The sequence below is a fragment of the Carcharhinus amblyrhynchos genome, chromosome 1, assembly GCF_965287045.1.
Source record: "Carcharhinus amblyrhynchos chromosome 1, sCarAmb.v2.hapA, whole genome shotgun sequence".
In the NCBI taxonomy this organism is placed as follows: domain Eukaryota; kingdom Metazoa; phylum Chordata; class Chondrichthyes; order Carcharhiniformes; family Carcharhinidae; genus Carcharhinus; species Carcharhinus amblyrhynchos.
The window spans coordinates 96,999,369-97,019,473 of NC_137324.1; the positions used below are offsets into that span (position 1 = coordinate 96,999,369).

At 42.7% G+C, this 20,105-nt stretch overlaps 1 protein-coding gene across 2 annotated transcripts in view; it reads left to right on the forward strand.

Annotated features, from left to right (window-relative positions):
- lgi2a (leucine-rich repeat LGI family, member 2a) overlaps nucleotides 1-20,105 on the forward strand; it is an 80,923-nt gene that overhangs the window by 47,262 nt on the left and 13,556 nt on the right. For both annotated transcript variants that reach the window (XM_080189332.1, XM_080189322.1), the window contains 4 exons: nucleotides 13,886-13,957; nucleotides 14,046-14,117; nucleotides 14,272-14,343; nucleotides 19,662-19,831. In XM_080189332.1, coding sequence (XP_080045458.1) covers nucleotides 13,886-13,957; nucleotides 14,046-14,117; nucleotides 14,272-14,343; nucleotides 19,662-19,831 — 386 coding nt within the window. The remainder of the gene's footprint in view (nucleotides 1-13,885; nucleotides 13,958-14,045; nucleotides 14,118-14,271; nucleotides 14,344-19,661; nucleotides 19,832-20,105) is intronic.

The window sequence follows — 20,105 nt, forward strand, 5'->3', positions numbered from 1 at the left end:
CAAACTAGGCGCATTTACAACTGCAGCAGGCAGGGCATTCCAATCCCTCACCACCCTCTGGGTAAAGAACCTACCCCTGACATCCGTCCTATAACTGCCACCCCTTAATTTAAAGCTATGCCCCCTCGTGCTAGCTTTCTCCATCCGAGGAAAAAGGCTATCACTGTCCACCCTATCTAAACCTCTAATCATCTTATATGTTTCAATAAGGTCCCCTCGTAGCCGCCTTCTTTCTAACGAAAACAACCTCAAATCCCTCAGTCTCTCCTCATAGGACCTCCCCTCCATACCAGGCAACATCCTGGTAAACCTCCTCTGCACCCTCTCCAAAGCCTCCACATCCTTCCTATAATGTGGGGACCAGAACTGCACACAATACTCCAAGTGCGGCCGCACCAGAGTTTTGTACAGTTGCAACATGACGCTGTGGCTCCTAAATTCAATCCCCCTACCAATAAATGCCAAGACACTATCTACCACACCTCCAACTTTGGTGTCATCAGCAAATTTACTAATCCACCCAACTATACCCTCATCCAGATCATTTATAAAAATTACAAACAGCAGTGGCCCCAAAACAGACCCCTGAGGCACACCACTCGTAACTGAACTCCATGTCGAATACTTACCATCAACCACCACCCTCTGTCTCCTATCCGCCAGCCAATTCCTAATCCAATTTCCTAAATCACCCTCAATCCCATACATCTGCAATTTCTGCAGAAGGCTTCCATGGTGAACCTTATCAAACGCCTTACTAAAGTCCATATATACCACGTCAACTGCCTTACCCCCATCCACCTCTTTGGTCACTTTCTCAAAAAACTCAATAAGGTTAGTAAGGCACGACCTACCCTCCACAAAACCATGCTGACTATCTCTAATCATTTCATTACTCTCCAAATAACTATAAATCCTATCCCTAATAATTTTTTCTAAAACCTTGCCCACAACAGAAGTAAGACTCACCGGTCTATAATTCCCGGGGAAGTCTCTGTTCCCCTTCTTAAACAATGGGACAACATTCGCTAACCTCCAATCTTCTGGCACTATACCGGTGACCAACGACGACCTGAAGATCAGAGCTAGAGGCTCTGCAATCGCCTCCCTTGCCTCCCAGAGAATCCTAGGGTAAATCCCGTCCGGCCCAGGGGACTTATCTATTTTCAAACCCTCAAGAATATCTAGCACATCCTCCTTATCAACTGCAATACTGTCCAGTTTACAACCCTGTAACCCAGTGTTCTCCACAGCTACATTTATGTCCCCCTGCGTGAACACCAAAGAGAAATATTGGTTCAATGCCTCTCCAATCTCTTCCGGTTCCACACATAAATTCCCACTGCTGTCTCTAACTGGCCCTAATCTTGCCCTAACCAACCTTTTGTTCTTAACATATCTATAGAATGCCTTAGGATTCTCCTTAATCCTATCAGCCAAGGTCTTCTCATGTCCTCTTTTAGCCCTTCTTGACTCTCTCTTTAACTCCCTCCTAGCCAATCTAAAGCTTTCTAGTGCACTACCCGAGCCCTCAAGTCTCATCCGGACATAAGCCTCCTTTTTCCTTTTTAACCAGCGAATCAACTTTCCTAGTGCACCACGGTTCCCTAGCTCGACCAATTCCTCCCTGCCTGACAGGGACATACACATCAAGGACTCGCAGTAGCTGCTCCTTGAAAAAAACTCCACATTTCGGACGTTCCAAGACCCTGTAGTCTCCTAGTCCAACCTATGCTTCCCAATTCTCTCCTAATAGCCTCATAGTTACCCTTCCCCCAGCTAAAACTACTGACCTGAGGTTCATGCCTATCGCTTTCCATCACTAAGGTGAACGTAACCGAATTGTGGTCACTATCACCAAAATGCACCCCAACTTCCAAGTCTAGCACCTGGTCTGGCTCATTTCCCAGCACCAAATCCAATATAGCCTCACCTCTAGTTGGCCTATCAACATACTAACATAGCCTGCACATATCCAGGCAAGTGGAGATAATCCATTACAGTCCTGACTGTGCCTTGTAGATGGTGGATAGACTTTGGTGAGTTAAGAGATGAGTTACTCACTGCAGAATTCCTAATCTTTGACTCGCTCTGGTAGCCAAAGTATTTATATGGTTCAGTTTCTGGTTAATGATAACTCCCAAGATGTTGATAATGGGGGATTCAGCGATGGTAATGATATTGAATGTCAAGGGGTGATGGTTAGATCCTTGTTTGTTGGAGATTATCATTATCTGGCACTTGTTTCCTGTCATTTGTCAGCTCAAGCCTAGATATTGTCCAGGTCTTGCTGCATTTGGACAAGGACTGCTTCAGTATCTGAGGAGTCACAAATGGTGCTGAATGTTGTGCAATCATCAGTGAACATCCCCACTTCTGACCTTATGATGGAAGAAAGGTCATTGCTGAAGCAGTTGAAGATGGTTGGTGCTAAGAAACAACCCGGAGGAACTCTTGCAGTAACGTCCTGGAGCTGAGCTGATTGACCTCCAATCACCGCAGACATCTCCCTTTGTACCATGTCATGACTCCAATCAGTGGTGGGTTTTCTTCTGAATGCGGTTTTTCTCCTAATTCCCATTGATTACAGTTTTGCTAGGGCCCCTTGGTGCTATATTCAGTCAAATGCTGCCTTGATATCAACGTTATCTCTGGCATTCAGCTCTTTAGTCCATGTTTGAACCAAGGCTATAATGAGGTCAGGAGATGAGTGCCCCTGATGGAAGCCAAATTGAGAATTCTTGAGCATGTTATTGCTGAGTAAGTCCTGCTTGATAGCACTATTGATGACATTTTCCATCACTTTACTAATGATCAAGAATAGACTGATGGGGTGGTAATTGGTTGAATTGATATTGTTCTGTTTCTTGTGTATAGTACATACCTGCATAATTTTGAACATTACAAGGCAGATGCTAGTGTTGTAGCTATTTTGGAACAGCTTGGCTAGGGTCATGGCAAGTTCTGAACTATAAGTCTTCAGTATTACTGCCAGAATATTGTCACTGTCCTTTGTAACATTCAGTGTCTTCAGCCATTTCTTGATATCACGTGGAGTGAATTGAATTGGCTGAAAACTGACATCTGTGATGCTAGGGACCTTCAGAGGAGACTGAGATGGATCATCCACTTGGCATTCTGGCCGAAGATTATTGCAAATGCTTCAGCCTTATCTTTGCAATGATGTGCTAGGCTTAGGATGGGGATATTTGTGGAGCCTCCTTCTCCAGTGCATTGTTTTATGAACCAGAGCTATTCAGGGCTGGATGTGCCAGGACTGCAGAGCTTAGATCTGATCCATTGGTTGTGGGATCACTGATCTCTGTCGATTACTTGTTGTTTATGCTGTTTGGCACGCAAGTTGTCCTTTTTTTCTGTAGCTTCACTGGATTAACACCTCATTTATAGGTATGCTTGGTGCTGTTCCTGACATGCCAGGTAGTAGAGGGAGTGGATATTTAAGGTGCCAGTCTAGTTATCTGCATTGTCCTAGGTGATGTCAAGCTTCTTGAGTATTGTTGGAGCTGCACCCATCCAGGTAAGTTTATTTCATAGAAATTTTATAGTTTCATCTTTCAGAAGTGACAGTATAATCTAACTGGGCATCATTTGACAGTTAAACTTTCTGAAACAGCAAATTGTTATTTTTTTCATTGTTTTTGCATTTTGCTTTATTGTTCTTCATTGTTAAATATTCCACATCAAAACCAACACTTTAATCATAAGATTTATTTTATTTAGTAACCAGGTCTTATTTCCTGTTCAGTTTTTATTTCATTATTGTGACTGATACTTTGGAGAAAAAAAGTGCTACTTATTATTTTGAATAGGTTATATTTATTTGCAGAGAGTCAAGTCTTAGGAGTCTAAAAGACATAGTCCTTATACCAAAGTACTAAAGAGGAAGAACTGTTACATGGGGCAACTAGTTTTCATCATTACTTACTGATGGATATTGTAGCAACAATGATTTTACTGAATGATATGCAATGAATCATCTAACTATTCAAATCAGCAACACAAGCTGTAATTTGAAAGTAAACACATTTTGCTCATAGATGCACAGTAAATGTTTATTGCCACCTCAACAAATGGCACTTTATTCCCATGCAGTTTATACAAGTAATTTGGGACATCAAAACACACATTGGAGCAAGTTTATGACTATAGATCATTAATGCAATCAATACGAGTAAAAACTTAGAGAGGGGTCCTTAGTAGAAGCCTTGATGTATGCATGCCAGTGACTCAATCTTTCTCAAGGATAATTGACTGAAAAGCTTTACATTTTCTCATTAATTGCGATGTACTGTTGGCAAAGTCTAGTATGTTGATGATCTGCATTGAATACCCGACTGGAGTGCTGTGAATTTTTAATTTAAACTTTATTCGCTATTGAAAGCAGTAAATCAAATTGAGCAAAATGAGCATAGTGTCATTTATAAATAATGTACAAATTAGTGAAATGAAGAAATCAGCAAGACAAGTAACTCTTATAATAACTGAATTTATAAATACTTGTGAATTGTAAAATATTGCCACAGAGAAAATGTAATTGCGCAGAAAATGTTTAAATGTTTCCAAACTTCGCCATATTTTTAAGTCACAATAATTATTTTAGGTTTGATTTGCATTCAAAATCTTAAATCAATATGACAAAATGGGAAGGGGGCTTGAGAACCACTGGTGAATAATTAATATTTTGTTAATGAAGTATGAGGCAATGTATTTTCATAGGAAGAACATGGAGAGAAAATTAGAAAATAAGGGGCAAAATTCTTAAAGGGGTGCAGGAGGAGAGGATCCTGGGTGTGTATTTGCATAGATCATCAAAGGTGGCAGGATAGGTGGAGAGAATATTTAATAAAGTATACAGCATCCTGGGCTTTATTCATTTTTGCATAAAGTGTAAGAACAAGGAGGTTATGCTGAACCTATAATAGACACTGGTTAGACCTCAGTTGGGGTGTTGTGTACAGTTCTGGGTGCCGCACTATAGAGAGGATATGAAACATTTGAGAAAGTGGTAAAGAGGTTTACAAGAATGATTCCAGGAATGAGATATTTTAATTATGAGGTTAGATTGGAGAAGTTGGGATTGGTCTCTTTAGACAGAAGTCCAAGAGGAGATTTGATAGAGATGTTCAAAATCATGAGGGGAATGGACAGATAGGGTGAAACTGTCCCCAGTCCTAAAAGGATCAAGATGAGAGGGCACAGATTTAAAGGGATTTGCAAAAGAAATAAATGTGATGTGAGATTTGTTTTACACAGTGAGTGGTTCAGGTCTGGAATGCACTGCCTGGAAGTGTGATGGAGGCAGATTCAATCAAGTAATGTAAAAGGAGATTAGATGATTCCTTGAATCAAAATGATGTGCAGGGTAAAGGCAGGGGAATGACTTTAAGTCAGAATGCTCATTGGGAGAGCTAGTGCAGTTACAGTGGGCCAAATGGTATCCTTCTGCACCATAACAATAAGTTTATATAATTAATGCTCATATCCATTCTTTCCTGTGAAAGATCTGCAGTCATAGATACAACAGCATTAAGATAATATTGTCCAATATTAACATAAGGATACTTAATACATTCATATGAATTTCATATGAATTTCCTGCTAATTAAATAGCATCATTCATTTTCTTTAACATTAATGGATTAAAAATGTTAAAATAGCAGATAATAACTTCATGTGATTATCTTAAACATCCAGAATAATTCCTGGCATAATTTCATAGCCCTGAAGCATAGTTATCTCACTCAGTATTTGATTTAACATTGAGTAATCCCATACAAATGTTAAATGTTTTCCCTTACCTCTTTGATATTAATTAATTAAAACATCCAATGCAGTAAAAGTGCTGTAGTTATTACAGTTATATCTAAACATGCTCATACCCAAGGAAAAGAACACTAAGTAAATGAAATATAATAAATTGTTTAGTATCTCTCCATTTAATTTTCTTTAATCGTCTTCCTTCTTAACTGAAGATGTTGAGAAATCAACTTCTGTGCCTGGGTATCATGGACAGACATTACAGCTCACCCTTTTGGTTGTTAGCTACTTGAACTAATGGATAGTGCTTTGGCAAACTGCCTTCATCAGTGGATTCAATTCCCAGCATAACTGCATTTATTGATGACTCCACAACTATGTCCAGAAAATACACTAATACAGCTACTTTCATGAGATGGAAGAAGCTTATGCTGTGACATCTGGTTGGAATATTCTTTCAATGTCCATCTGAGATGCCAAGTAGAGAAACAAAGTGCCTCCAACAACAGAGTATAGCTTGATGTGATATGTTCCAAGGCCTGACACTCCCTGACACACCAAAGCTGCCAAAAGATTTCAATACCATCCCATCTGGAATCTTTCAGAACCTTTTCATGTTGCCACAGCCACCATAGTTTATGTTTTTGTTCTCGCTGGTAACATTATAAGTTATTATATCTGAAGATTCATAGCACATTACAATCTCTGTGTCATCCCATACCCCACTCACATAGATACTATTTCCTCTTCTTGTTTTAGTTTAAATTTTTGGGATACTTTAACTTCTCCTCAAACACTGGGCAGAATTAAATGCCCTCACCCGTGATGACTTTGGAAGCAGGGAAGTCATTAATTGGGCAGGAGAATAAGGGAAGGACCCCACCTCCTTCCGATCTCTGCTCCACTTAAGTCCACAGTGGGAAGGCTCATGGAGAACTAATTGAAGCAATTAGTACCCACTGAAGGACCTCATTTTGGGAGACTACCCAAGCACGAATTCCAAAACCCTGTTGGGATTGCTTGTGGGCTTTCAGCGGTGCGATCCCTTGTTCCAAGACATTCAGTGAAGGACCTGACATGGGAAAAGGTGGGGGACCCATTCTGATGGCAGGGCCACCCCTCTGCCCCGATTGCTAATCCTGCTGTGATTGCTCAGCAACACTCAGCAGGCAGATTTCTTCCCTGGGGTACGTGATTGTGGGGAAGACCCAATCTTACCTAGTTAAATCCTTGGTTGGCAATTAATTCTATGGGGCTTCCTGAAAGGAGGTGATACAGGACTCTAGCCAACCCTCCAACTGGTGGTGAGAGATTTAGATAAAGACAAGATAAAGATACATGGAGTTGGGGGTGAAGTGTTAATGTGGATTGAGGATTGGCTAACAGAAAGCAGAGAGTTGGAATAAATGGGTGCTTTTCTGGTTGGCAGTTGGTGACTAGTGGCATGCTGCAGGGATCAGTGCTGGGGCCTCAACTGTTTGTCATTTACACAGACGATCTGGAAGAGGGGGCTGAGTGCAGGGTAACAAAGTTTGCAGATGACACAAAGATGAGTGGAAAAGCAAATTGCGTGGAGGACACAGAAAGTCTGCAGAGAGATTTGGATAGGCTAAGTGAGTGGGCAAGGATCTGGCAGATGGAGTATAACATTGGCAGGTGTGAGGTTATCCACTTTGGAAGGAATAATAGTAAAATGGACTATTATTTAAATGGTGAAAAATTATAACATGCTACTGTGCAGAGGGACCTGGGGGTCCTTGTGCAGGTGCAGCAGGTGATCAAGAAGGCAAATGGAATGTTGGCCTTTATCGTGAGAGGGATGGCGTATAAAAGCAGGGAGGTCTTGCTGCAATTGTACAAGATACTGGTGAGGCTGCACCTAGAGTATTGTGTGCAATTTTGGTCCCCTTATTTAAGAAAGGATATATTAGCTTTGGAGGGAGTGCAAAGAAGGTTCACTGGGTTGATTCCGGAGATGAGGGGGTTAGCTTCTGAGGAGAGAGATTGAGTTGACTGGGTCTGTACTCACTGAAGTTTAGAAGGCTGAGGGGCGATCTTATAGGGACATACAAGATAATGAAGGAGCTGGACAGGGTAGAAGCAGAGAGATTATTTCCACTTAGAATGGAAACAAGAACTAGAGGGCACAGCCTCAAAATAAGGGGGAGTCAATTTAGAACAGAGTTGAGGAGGAACTTCTTCTCCCAGAGGGTAATGAATCTCTGGAATTCTCTGCCCATTGAAGCAGTGGAGGCTACCTCGTTAAATGTGTTTAAGTCACAGATAGATAGATTTTTGATCAATAAGGGAATTAAGGGTTATGGGGAGCAGGCGGGTAAGTGGAACTGAACCACTATCAGATCAGCCATGATCTTATTGAATGGTGGGGCAGGCTCGAGGGGCCAGATGGCCTACTCCTGCTCCTATTTAACATAAGAACATAAGAAATAGGAGCAGGAGTAGGCCATCTAGCCCTTCGAGCCTGCCCCGCCATTCAATAAGATCATGGCTGATCTGTCGTGGCTCAGTTCCACTTTCCCGCCCTCTCCCCATAACCCTTAATCCCCTCTCTTATCAAGAACCCATCAACCCGCTTCTTAAAAATATTTAGCGAGGTAACCTCCACCACTTCAACGGGCAGAGAATTCCAGAGATTCACCACCCTTTGAGTGAAGAAGTTCCTCCTCAACTCCGTTCTAAACCGCCCCCCCTTTATCTTGAGGCTGTGCCCTCTAGTCCTACTGTCTTTTTTGAGCGGGAAGAGTCTCTCCACCTCTATCCTATCCATCCCATTCATCATCTTATACGTCTCAATGAGATCTCCCCTCATTCTTCTAAACTCTAACGAGTACAAGCCTAGTTTATTCAGCCTCTCCTCATAGCTCAATCCCCTCAACTCCGGTATCAGCCTAGTAAACCTCCTCTGCACTCCCTCCAGGGCCAAAATATCCTTGCGCAGGTGCGGCGCCCAAAACTGCACACAGTACTCCAGCTGCGGCCTCACCAATGCCCTATACAGCTGCAGCAAGACCTCCCTACTTTTATATTCAATCCCCCTCGCTATGAAGGCCAGCATCCCATTCGCCTTCCTGACCACCTGCTGCACCTGCAAGCTGGGTTTTTGCGACTCATGCACAAGGACCCCGAGGTCCCTCTGCACCGTCGCCTGCTGCAGTTTTTCGCCACGTAAGTAATAGTCCTTCCTACCATTCTTCCTACCAAAGTGGACCACCTCACACTTGCCAACATTAAATTCCATTTGCCATTTCCTGGCCCATTCGCCCAGCCTATCTAGATCCTTCTGCAGACTCTCCATATTTCTTATGCTTACGTTTATCTTATGAGAGCCCTGTCTCTGGCAATAAACGCGCGTCTATTTCTCTCCATTTTCAGCTCTAATCATGCTGTGCTCAACTATCATTTTCAGTTGTAACTCAACAATTCAGTTTTCTTTCCAATCTCTGTTTTATTTTCCGCTCCAGATTCCAGATAAAGAAGATAAGTGTGATTATGTTAATTCTGGCATCTTGCAGCTCAATTGCCTTTTCTTAAAACATCTGACACAACTCCATGTTGCCCAAAATATATATCTCTAGAACTTTTCAGATTCTAATCAAGTAAAATCAAATCTATCAAATCATTTTGTCTGCTGCTGGCTCCAAGTGCTGCAAAACAGTCAGAGGTAGACATTCTAAATGGGCAATTCTGAGCATTCACACTGGGAGCAAAGGACAGTTTGGGGCAAGTCTCTTGACTGATGACAAATCATGAGTAGCTTTATTTCTTGTAATTTCCGTAAATCCATTCCTGACAATAAACCGCCTTATTTACTAGAATACTACTGTGAACAGACTCAGCTTGAAAGGGGTCAGTGCTCCATTAAACATTATAAAATGACCTCTATACTTGCAAGTTGAAAAAGCCTGAAAACATTATTAGTCTGGGAGTAATGGACTACATTTTACTCTCACTTCATTACTTTGTTACCAGCAACACATGTTGAGAATAAGACTGTGGGATTACTTTCTGAACTTTGCTAGACATTTCAGTTTTTAAGAAGTGCAATCCTGTGAAATATCCCCCTCAGAAATGATTACGGGTGGAATTTTTCCAAAGGATTTTGGGCAAGGAAACCAACGTGATTATTGGTATGAATCTGATTGCAGTTGTCCCACACTTAGTGCATTGAAAGAACCCCCACGTGAAACATGTCAGTATGGATTCCCCAGGTATGTGAGTCACCCGAACTGGCTCACAACTATGTACTGTTAACATTGGGGAGCTGCATTTAAATGAACCCTGTGCACTCACTGCCAGTCATGCCAGGAGGATGGCAGGGTGGAGATCAGCTCCACACTTCATGGAGACAGATCTTGTTAGGCTTCTGGATGCAGTGGAGAAGGGGCAGGCTTGCCTGTACCCCCAAGTGGATAGATGACCCAAAGCAGGCAAGCAAGTATGGCCTGGGATGTGGTGGCTGTGACAGTCAGTGCCAATTGGAATTGGCACCTCCCCGTGACCCTCATTAGCACCTTGGTGGAAAACTCTGAGGAAAGCACTGGCCAGGGTCACAGGCATCAGCCACACCATCCACCAGCGCAGAGACATACACTTCGAATTCGCAAACAGGCTTCAGGGTCACTATCTGGTGAACACTCCACAGCTGCTGATGCACATCAGGTGGAAGAGTGCAAACATCCAAGGGATTGGACAGGAGGAGGGGGCTCTGCAGGATCCCAAGGGGAAACAGCTGGCCCCAGCCAGATGATGAGTTGTTGGTTCTCCCAAAGTTGCTGGAAATGCAGAGGCAGTGCTGAGAACAGCAGAAGGATGTACCAGCAATACTCCTGCAACTGCAAGGCTATTTGAAGGAGTCCCACTGCCTTCAGGGACAAGAGATGGTGCCAGCATTGCGTGGCACCCAGGCCAACACTGCAAGGTTGGTGACCGCAGTGGAAAGTCTGGGGCAAGTATTTGTAGCCATGGGGGGCAGTCCGAGGCACAGCTAGTCGCTGAGTCCAGGCAGTGAGTGGAACTACTTGCTATACCAATGCTCCACTCAATGACAGACTGGGTGGCAGTGTGAGTTTCTTTGCAGCAGGCCTCCACTCCAATCTCAGGCCTCTGCACTGGCATCATCAGCCAAGACCTCAATGGGGATCTCTTGTTCTTCACGAGCCATTCTGACAATCTGGGATGGTCCTCAGAGACCCTGAAAGTGACCCAGGATGAAGCTGTAGCTTTCCTGCTACCATACTCAATGCACCTGGACAGTCGGTGCATGAGCTATGACTTGTAGCCTGATGGAGAGTCAGACGTTAAATCCCCTCCCTCATCCTCAAGCTGCCTGTCCTGACTTCTCTCTCTCAGTGACATACTGCCAGCCGCTTGTGCTGGCAGGTTTCAGTGAAGGGAGTCGCTGCCACCCAGATACAGAATCCTGGCACCCCGGCTCTTGGTAGCAGCATGTAGATGTTTGGGCTGAGCTCTGTGCTGCTCATGTAGACAATCAGGGTGATTGTGAGAAGACTGTCATTGAGCAATGCTTTCAGTATGATTTCAGGGTATAGTCACCTGGATGTCTGGTGCAAATTAGCCTTCAGGAATGGCGTGCAGTTCAGACAGAAGAAAGCACCCTCCTAGCTTCCATGTAATCAGACCTTACTATGTTCATTGTAGGAAGCACTTCAGAGTTTACAAAGTGTGAAGAGCTGTGCTGACAAATTCCTTGATTGTGGCAACAGTTACCAGACCTGGTGTTTGTAACTGTCAGTGGCGTCTGGGATGGAATGACGAAAATAAACCACAGAGCCCTTCAAACAGTAACCAACAACATTAGTGGACTTTGCAATTGTCATCATAAACAGTCCCTCACAGACCTCTCAGCAGCCAGTGAGACTACTCACTACAAGAGCCCCAACCCAGCAGTGGGCCCCGACTTGCAGATCTCCAGCCCCACCAAGCTCCCAACGCCCCCAAGCATCTGCACTCTTGAAGGCCCCCATCTCACCCCATGGTAGCGGCTGAATTGCCCTTTTGTACCCTGGAGGTTAGTGTTAAGTGGCACTTGCCTCCTCGCTTGCTCTCGTAATCCATGGTGCCTGGACTACACTTCAAGGGACCAGCAGTGACTTCCTGCTGGGCAGGTGGAAACATTCTGGGAGGAGGAATGATCGCATGCCAAAGATTGAAATCAAGTCAATCTCATGCTAATCAGCCTCGCACCTTTTCTGGGTGAGATTTAATTTGTGCCAGCAAAAAGGGACTGGGAAGCTAGCAAACTATTTGGTGCTGGCACAAATCCTGACTTTGGATGCTCACACCGTTTACCCAGATTAGTGTGATTCATGCCAGGCACAAAGAGGTCAGAAAATTACACCCTATTGCCGTAATTTTACCACCTTGCCTGCCCCGAGGCTCGTGGAATGGTATTTTCTATTGGCCTCAGGAGGGTTTCTAAGAGCCTTGGGCAGGTAGGGTGGTAAAACTCCAGCATATGTGTTTTATACTAATATTAAACAGTTTACACTAGGCACTGATTCTTTTTATAGCTTTTTTAAAAATTTGCTAAGCACACAATTGTTCTTGGAGGAATTGCCAACTCTTGGCCTTCTTCAACTTTCCCACTTATTCCATGCGAAATGTGGCTACAAGAGCAGGTCAGAAGCTAGAAATACTGCACCTCGTGACTCCTCAAAGCCTATCCACCATCTACAAGACACAAGTCAGGAGTGTGATGGAATACTCCCTTCTTGTGTGGATGATGCAGTTCCAACAACACTCAAGAAGCTTGACACCGTCCAGGACAAAGCAGCCTGCTTGATTGGTACCACATCCACAAACATCTACTCCCTCCACCACCGACACTCAGTAGCAGCAGTGTGTACTATCTACAAGATGCATTGCAGCAATTCGCCAAAGATCCTTAGACAGTACCTTCCAAACCCACAAGCACTTCCATCTAGAGGGATAAGGGCAGCAGATAAGTTCCCCTCCAAGCCACTCACCATCCAGACTCAGAAATATATCGCCTTTCCTTCACAGTCGCTGGGTCAAAATCCTGGAATTCCCTCCTTAACAGATTCAACCCACAGAACATGGACTGCAGCGATTCAAGAAGGCAGTTCACCACCACCTTCTCAAGGGCATCTAGGGATGGGCAATAAATACTGGCCAGTCAGCGACACCTATGTCCCACGAATGAATAAAAAAAATTCTCTGCATTTTTAGAAAATTTCCTTCCCGCTTCTCTTCCATCTTTTCTTCCACCCTTCTAAAAGAAAGCTGATCCCTTTGGATCATCTTTTTCTTCCATTATTAAAATTAATGGTATGGGCAAAGAAACTCTCTGTATCACTCCATTCTGCTCTTTTATGCAACCCCACATCAAGTTCCAGGACATGTTGTAAACATTCCACTCTAGACTTCTGGCTGACTCGGTCCTGTTGGCAGCCCTCCCACTGTTTTCAAAAGCATTAATTACGACTCCATGTAGCATTATCTCTTCAACGTCCAATCTACTTGTCTTTTGCTTGAGTATTTGTTCGTGTTCACTCTATTCTAAAGGAAGGTGATCAGTCTAAATTATTTGAATTATGATAGTTCTAATGACACTTTCTGAAGTTATGGAAACTGCCCATAACTCTGAAATTATCCACCACATTGAAGTTCTCATGACTTTCTGTGTGGGTTTTGGTATGGGTGATTGGTGATCTTCTTGCCTACTTAAAGATACCCTTTCCTTTAATAACAACCTCTCATTAACCCACCTCCCCCCTTGTCCAATCCACTCTTACCTCTCAGACCAGCCACATGGATCTTGTGGATTTCTTCATCATCATGATGAAGACTATGTCCAGCTGCCTCTGCTTCTGTTCTTGTTCTCCTGTCCTGCAAACAAAATCCCTCACATTCCCCCTCGCACCCTGGGCCTGAGGCTGCTTTGATCTCAAAACTATACAAATTTGAAAGAAAGAAAGCTCTCATGCATTTGTTAAGATTTACAGCTCGTATCAAGTTTACACTAATAATTCTAGCTTGTTTGCTAATTTTTGGTAATATAAAGTGAAAACCCAAGATCCTCAAAAGGGTTGATTTTTTTTTTCAGACTACTGAATTCAAATTCAGTTACGTCAATAAACGATGATGCTTTTGCTGGGCTTCCACATCTAGAATATTTGTAAGTTCTTTTCGTTTTGCATTTTATAATTCCTTCATCATATTACTCACTAATGATTTGAACTAACCAGTTGTCCTCATTTTCACAGATTCATTGAAAGCAACAACATTGAGTCTATTTCAAAACATGCTTTTCGAGGGCTCCGAGGTTTGATCCACCTGTAAGTTTCTGTATTATTGTCATCTGTCAAAACACAGTGTAATTTTTTAAATTCTTATTTCTATAGAAATAAACCAACTATAAGAACAAGTAATTTCTCAGAAGACACTTAAACTAATAAGGTGGTGCCTTAAAGTTAATTATTTCATTTTCAGTTCTTTGGCTAACAGCGGCATCAGATCCTTACCGAGAGGCGTCTTCAGTGACTTGGATTCCCTGATTGAAGTGTAAGATTCCAGCGCTTTTCTGTAATAAATTAATTGAACTTAAAATATTATTCATTAGCACGCGTTTCAGATGTATTATTATCCTAGTAGGGAAATGAGGGCATAGTGGTAATGTAATTGGGCTCGAAGTCCAGAGACAAAGGCTAATGTGCTGGGGATGTGGGCATCAAATCCCATCATGATAGCTGGTGGAATTTAAATTAAATTGAATTAATAAAGTCTGGCACTGAAAGCTAACTTCAGTAATGGTGACCATGAATCTATCATTCAGAACTCCCATCAGGTTCACTTATCCCCTTTAAGAAAGAAAATCTGTAGTCCTTAACTGGTCAGACTTACCTGTAATTCCAGATCCATGGTAATATTTTTAACTCTTAACTGCCCTCAGAAATGGCTTAGCAGGCTACTGTGTTCAAGGGCAATGAAGTATGAGCAACAAATGCTGGCCTTGCTAGTGATGTCAACATCCCATGAAAGAATAAATAAGGCCTTTATTCTTCCTTTTTTTTGGTTGCTCTCCTTCAGGTAGAAGAGTGTTGTCAGCAGTGCCACTCATATTACCTGCTACGTGTAGGCAGTTCATGTTTATTTTTGTTTTCTCTTTTCCTTAAAATGTCTACTTCGCTACAGTAAATCAGTACACTTAGTAAAGCACCAGAAAAATTTACTCAGCGTGTTGTCTTGGCAGAGAACAAATTTGTTGTGACACAGTTAACTCCCAAATAATCAAACAAGAACCATATATTTCAGAATGTTAGGCAAACATACCCAGAGACAGAACATTCTGTTACTCTGCCCCTTGGAAGTGTGCAGTGGGATGAGATTAATGTGCTGCTAATATGACTGTTTACCTTATGTCCTCTGTTCTTTATAGTATACGCATTGGGATATTTACAAAGAATCTGACATATCTGAATTTGTAAGTGAGCTAATTTAAAGTTAAAGATGTTTGAGGAAAATCAGCAAATTTGTACAGTGTTGAGGAACCTAGAGTGGGAACATGAAATCGGGTCTTCATGACTCGATAACAAGAGACAAGAAATCATCGAACTTTACTGGAAAACACATGATAGAAACAACAATGATTTGATTCTTGATGATTCCAGTAATATTTCCACATCAAAAATGTAAAAAAAAGAAATTTCACCACTATGCTAATCCTGAAATAGAGTCAAGTAAGAGACTGTTATATTGGCTACGACAGTGAAATTCAGCAATGTGTTAGATTAATCTGAGCTTCTGCATTCAGATTTCTGCTGCAGACTAAAGGTTAATAGGAAAAATTGAACTGTGAATATCAGAAGACTATGATTTCAGGAAAAGTCCAAACCTATTAAAGTTTACTTGTTTCTGTTAGTACCACTGTCAGTCAAACTGGCACATATACCTTGGTTTCTTCAGGTCCTATTTGTGCCTCACAAATTCATTAATCTCACAGAGCAAAATTGATCACACTGCAGACATCTCCACCAAAGTTGATTTTACTGAAGTGGTTAAAGAGCTGATTAATTATCCCCATTTCAGAACAAGAGGGCGGGCCTATGATAAGCCCCAGGTCTTTCATGAGGAATCCCTGATTGACCTTCCAGTGGCAGTCATAGAATACGAGCTCACGGAATTACTTTACCAGACAGAACTCATATCCTGAGCTCTTTATAAAGCAGATCTCTGAGTGGGCCCATTATTGTAATGTCCTGGTTGGGACCTGTCTGTGTTCACTACAGGCTTGTGGTTTTGCTTTACTTTTTCTTTGGGCAAAAGAGCACTGTTCCTTTACAGCTGACTCCTGAGTTATTACAGGCACCATAATGTTATAGCCTTTACAATGCAACGCAGGTAGAAATTTCAGTCCGATGGTATTGCACACAGTGTATCAGAGTCTTGGCGAATGTACCCTACCAATAAGGTCTGGTTATGTCATTTTTGCTGGAAGAGATGGTGTGCACAAGATAGTCTGCAGTGATATCAATAATGTCAGCAATAAAATACAGCCTGGACTAACCTTTGAACAAAGGAAGCTGGCCTGCATTTGACATGGACAGAATAAAAGGAGAAGCAGCTGAAGTGTTCCAATTTCATTATTCCTGCTGAGTTTTTGGCTTACTGCTCTCACATGGTGAGAAATTTTCCACATTATTGCTGTCAAAGATGAGGCTTTAAGCAAAGTGTATTAATAGACGCACAGATGATATGCTGGAACCAATGGTGCGCACTGGAACTCAGAGCAGATCAGTACACCCGGCAGCACCACTATCACTTCCCACATACAGCACCTTGGGATTAAGAATGTGGGAGGTGACACAGGAAACACTATTGCACAATGATGATATTGAATGAGTAAAAAGGCAGGGGATGGTTATGGGCAACAGTTTGGATCAGAAATCCATCAGTCTTGCTACGTTTTTTGGTGTTCCTGGGACTGGAATCTTCTTGCACACCAAAGAACCACATCAACAAACATTCAATCTCTCCACCATTGACACTCAGTAGCAGCAGTGTTTACAATCTACAAGATGCACTGCAGCAATTCACCAAAGGTCCTTAGGTAGCACCTTCCAAACCCATGACCATTTCCATCTAGAAGGACAAGGGCAGCAGATAAATGGGAACACCACTATCTGCAAGTTCCCCTCCAAGCCATTCACCATCCTGACTTGGAAATATATCGCCGTTCCTTCATAGTCGCTGGGTCAAAATCCTGGAATTCCTTCCCTAATGGCATTGTGGGTCAACCCATAGAACATGGACTGCAGCAATTCAAGAACGCAGCTCACCACCACCTTCTCAAGGGCAACTAGGGGTGGGCAATAAATGCTGGCCAGCCTGCAATGCCCATGTCCCACGAATGAATGAAAAAAAGACTTCAAATGTTACAGTTTAGAACATCCCCTGACTCAGCATTAACAGTTTGCTATTTGTAACTAATTTTGTGAGCAATCTTGTTTACAAACTGGACCTAGACCATTTTCAACTGTCAGAGTAAAGCAGAAAGATCACAGAGGGGAGGGATTCGGATAGTTGCGGTCAAAAATTGTAGCAGTAGGGTTTGGTACATCCAAGGTTAATATAGGACTGAGTACACTATTGTCCATGATGTGGAGATGCCGGCGTTGGACTGGGGTAAACACAGTAAGAAATCTCACAACACCAGGTTAAAGTCCAACAGGTTTATTTGATAGTAAGCTTTCAGAATGCTGTTCCTTCATCAGGTGAGTGGAGAGTTTAGATCAGAAACAGGGCATATAAAAACACACACAGTTTACAGAATACTGATTAGAATGTGAGTCTTTATAGCTAATCTGCTATTCAAGTCTTAAAGTTGCAGACAATGTGAGTGGAGATAGCATTAAGCATAGGTTAAAGAGATGTGTATTGTCTCCGGACAGATCAGTGAGATGTTGGAGACAATACACACTATTGCCCACACAGAGAGAGCACATGGCCCAGAGCCAGGATCAGTCTAGAGATGGATGAGATGTGTAAAGATTGAGAATGGAGTCTGCTCTATACCTGTGCCCTCTACTGTGTACATGTATATAGTTATGAGCTGTTAATAAAGACTTCCTGTCAGTATACTCAAGATTACAAAGCCTATGTCATTGTCTCTGAAGCAAATCCTTCAGAGATGTTTCTGTACTCAGTTAGAAGAGGTCTAACCTCGAGTTATTTAATGGGGCTGCCATATCTGAACCAAAATTGATATTTCAAGTTCAAGCTGTGGATGGAATTTACTGCCCAAACCCCTTCTCCAAGGCGACTTCCAAGGTGGAGGGTGGCCATTGATGGGGCAGTGGAAGTCTGGGGTGGGAAGGCTTGTGATTGGCTTTCGAGCCTGGATGCCAATTGAGGCCCTTAAGTGTGAAATTAGTGGTTACTTCAAGGTGTCAGGCCAAGGCCATTGGTATTAAACCAGCACTGGGCAGGGAGTTACCAATTGGGTTTGCTTGTAGTCTAGCAGGGTGGGGGAGTCTCTTGTTCAAAGGCAGATCAGTGCCTAATTGAGGGACCAGTGGGCAGTACCCACTGACAGCCACCCCACACCCTTTTTCCCGTTCCTCTCCCAGCAAGCCCATTCTGGTGTCACCTTTCTCCAGGATGAATGATGGTGAAGGCCCAACATAGTGGCATCATCAGTAAGAAGAGCTACTGGCCTGTCAATGACTGAAAGTTCACCAGGGGCAGGATTTCCACCTGACTGGGGGAGCTGTGTAATTACATGTTCCCTGTACAGGTGGGAGCCTTGGTGGCAGGGTGCCAATTGGCTGCCAATTAGAGACTTATTTCCCTTGGGGCTCCTAGAGATGGTGTCAGCAGGGGTATTGCCAGTTCTGGTGATGGGCATTCAGGCTCCTCACTGCCCTCATTAAATTCTGCCTTCTACATTCGCTGTCCAGTTGTGCCAAGTGTTGAGCAGAGGTTACTCAGAAAACTTTCAATTTTCCTTTGGTGTGCCTAGAAAATAGTGCAGCCAGCTGCTTGCCTGCTCATGCCCCTCCCAGCCATCACCTGGCCTGGTTTGGTAGTTGGTGCAGCTGCTAGATAATTTCTCACTGTCTCAGAACAGGTGAGTTGCAGTTGGACACCTACAGTTTGCCAGCATTAACCTGCTGAGGCCTGGCCTTGTCCTCATGTCAGCACAAACTGACTTTGCACCTGTACTGAACATTCATTGAAAATTGTCCCTTGATTTCCTTAATTCATTGACTGTTGTGAAGTATTTTGTGTGTCATTTAGCTTCCTTTGCCTTTTGATGTTATAATGCTTTACATAAAATGAGCTTGTGACGTACCACATGACAAAATATGTGATTATTTTGAAAACCTAGCGACCAGACATGATCCAGTTGGGGCTGAAAATCCTTGGCTTTTTCAGCCAGCACCCACTGTGACTAGACGTAAATGTGATGAATGGATTGGAATGTAAGCTGGGACCCAATATGCCTTATATTGCAAATCCATGTGAATACCTCCTCGTAGAGGCCTGGCAAAGCACACTAGGCCTGGATGGCCTGTGAGGTGAGGTACAGCAGCACTGTCCTGCCAAAAATCTCCAATTCTAACAGTTCAAGAGAAAAATTTTTCCTCTCTCACAAAGGAGGTCATGAGGAGCAGAGTAATCAGGATGTGGGGGTAGGAGAATAATATTCCTTTTCTTCTCTCTCTGCCCCCAACGTGGCAGCAGTCACAGAACTTTCTATGCTGTGGAGATAGAGGGCTTCCTTAAGTCCAACCCGAATGGTATAGCCATGCTTTATGGGCAATCAAATGCAGTGACTTCCCGTTGCAAATATTCAATCAATATTTTCTTTAACTGCTTAGAGATTTACGTGGAAATGAGTTCCAATGTGACTGTAAAACAAAATGGATGACCACTTGGCTGAAGACCATAAATGCCACTGTGTCTGATGTTTTCTGTGCTGGCCCACCCGAACATGAGGGAAAGAAATTAACAGAAATGGCAACTTTTGACTTTGACTGCATGTCAGCAGGTATGTTGTCTTCCATATTATACACAAGCAAATTGAAAGCAGAAATGTATCATTCTCAGTTATTTTTGTCACAATGAACTATGCAAATATCTATAAAAACTATGTAACAAAAATAATAATTAGCACATGACTTAGCCTACCAAATTCACAGTTTTATCTATTGTTTCCCACTGATCCAAACCTTCATTATCCCAACTAGTCAAATCTATATATGTAAATAAACTGAGTAATAGAGAAAAAAAGAATAATGATTATTTTCTGAATGTGATTTGTT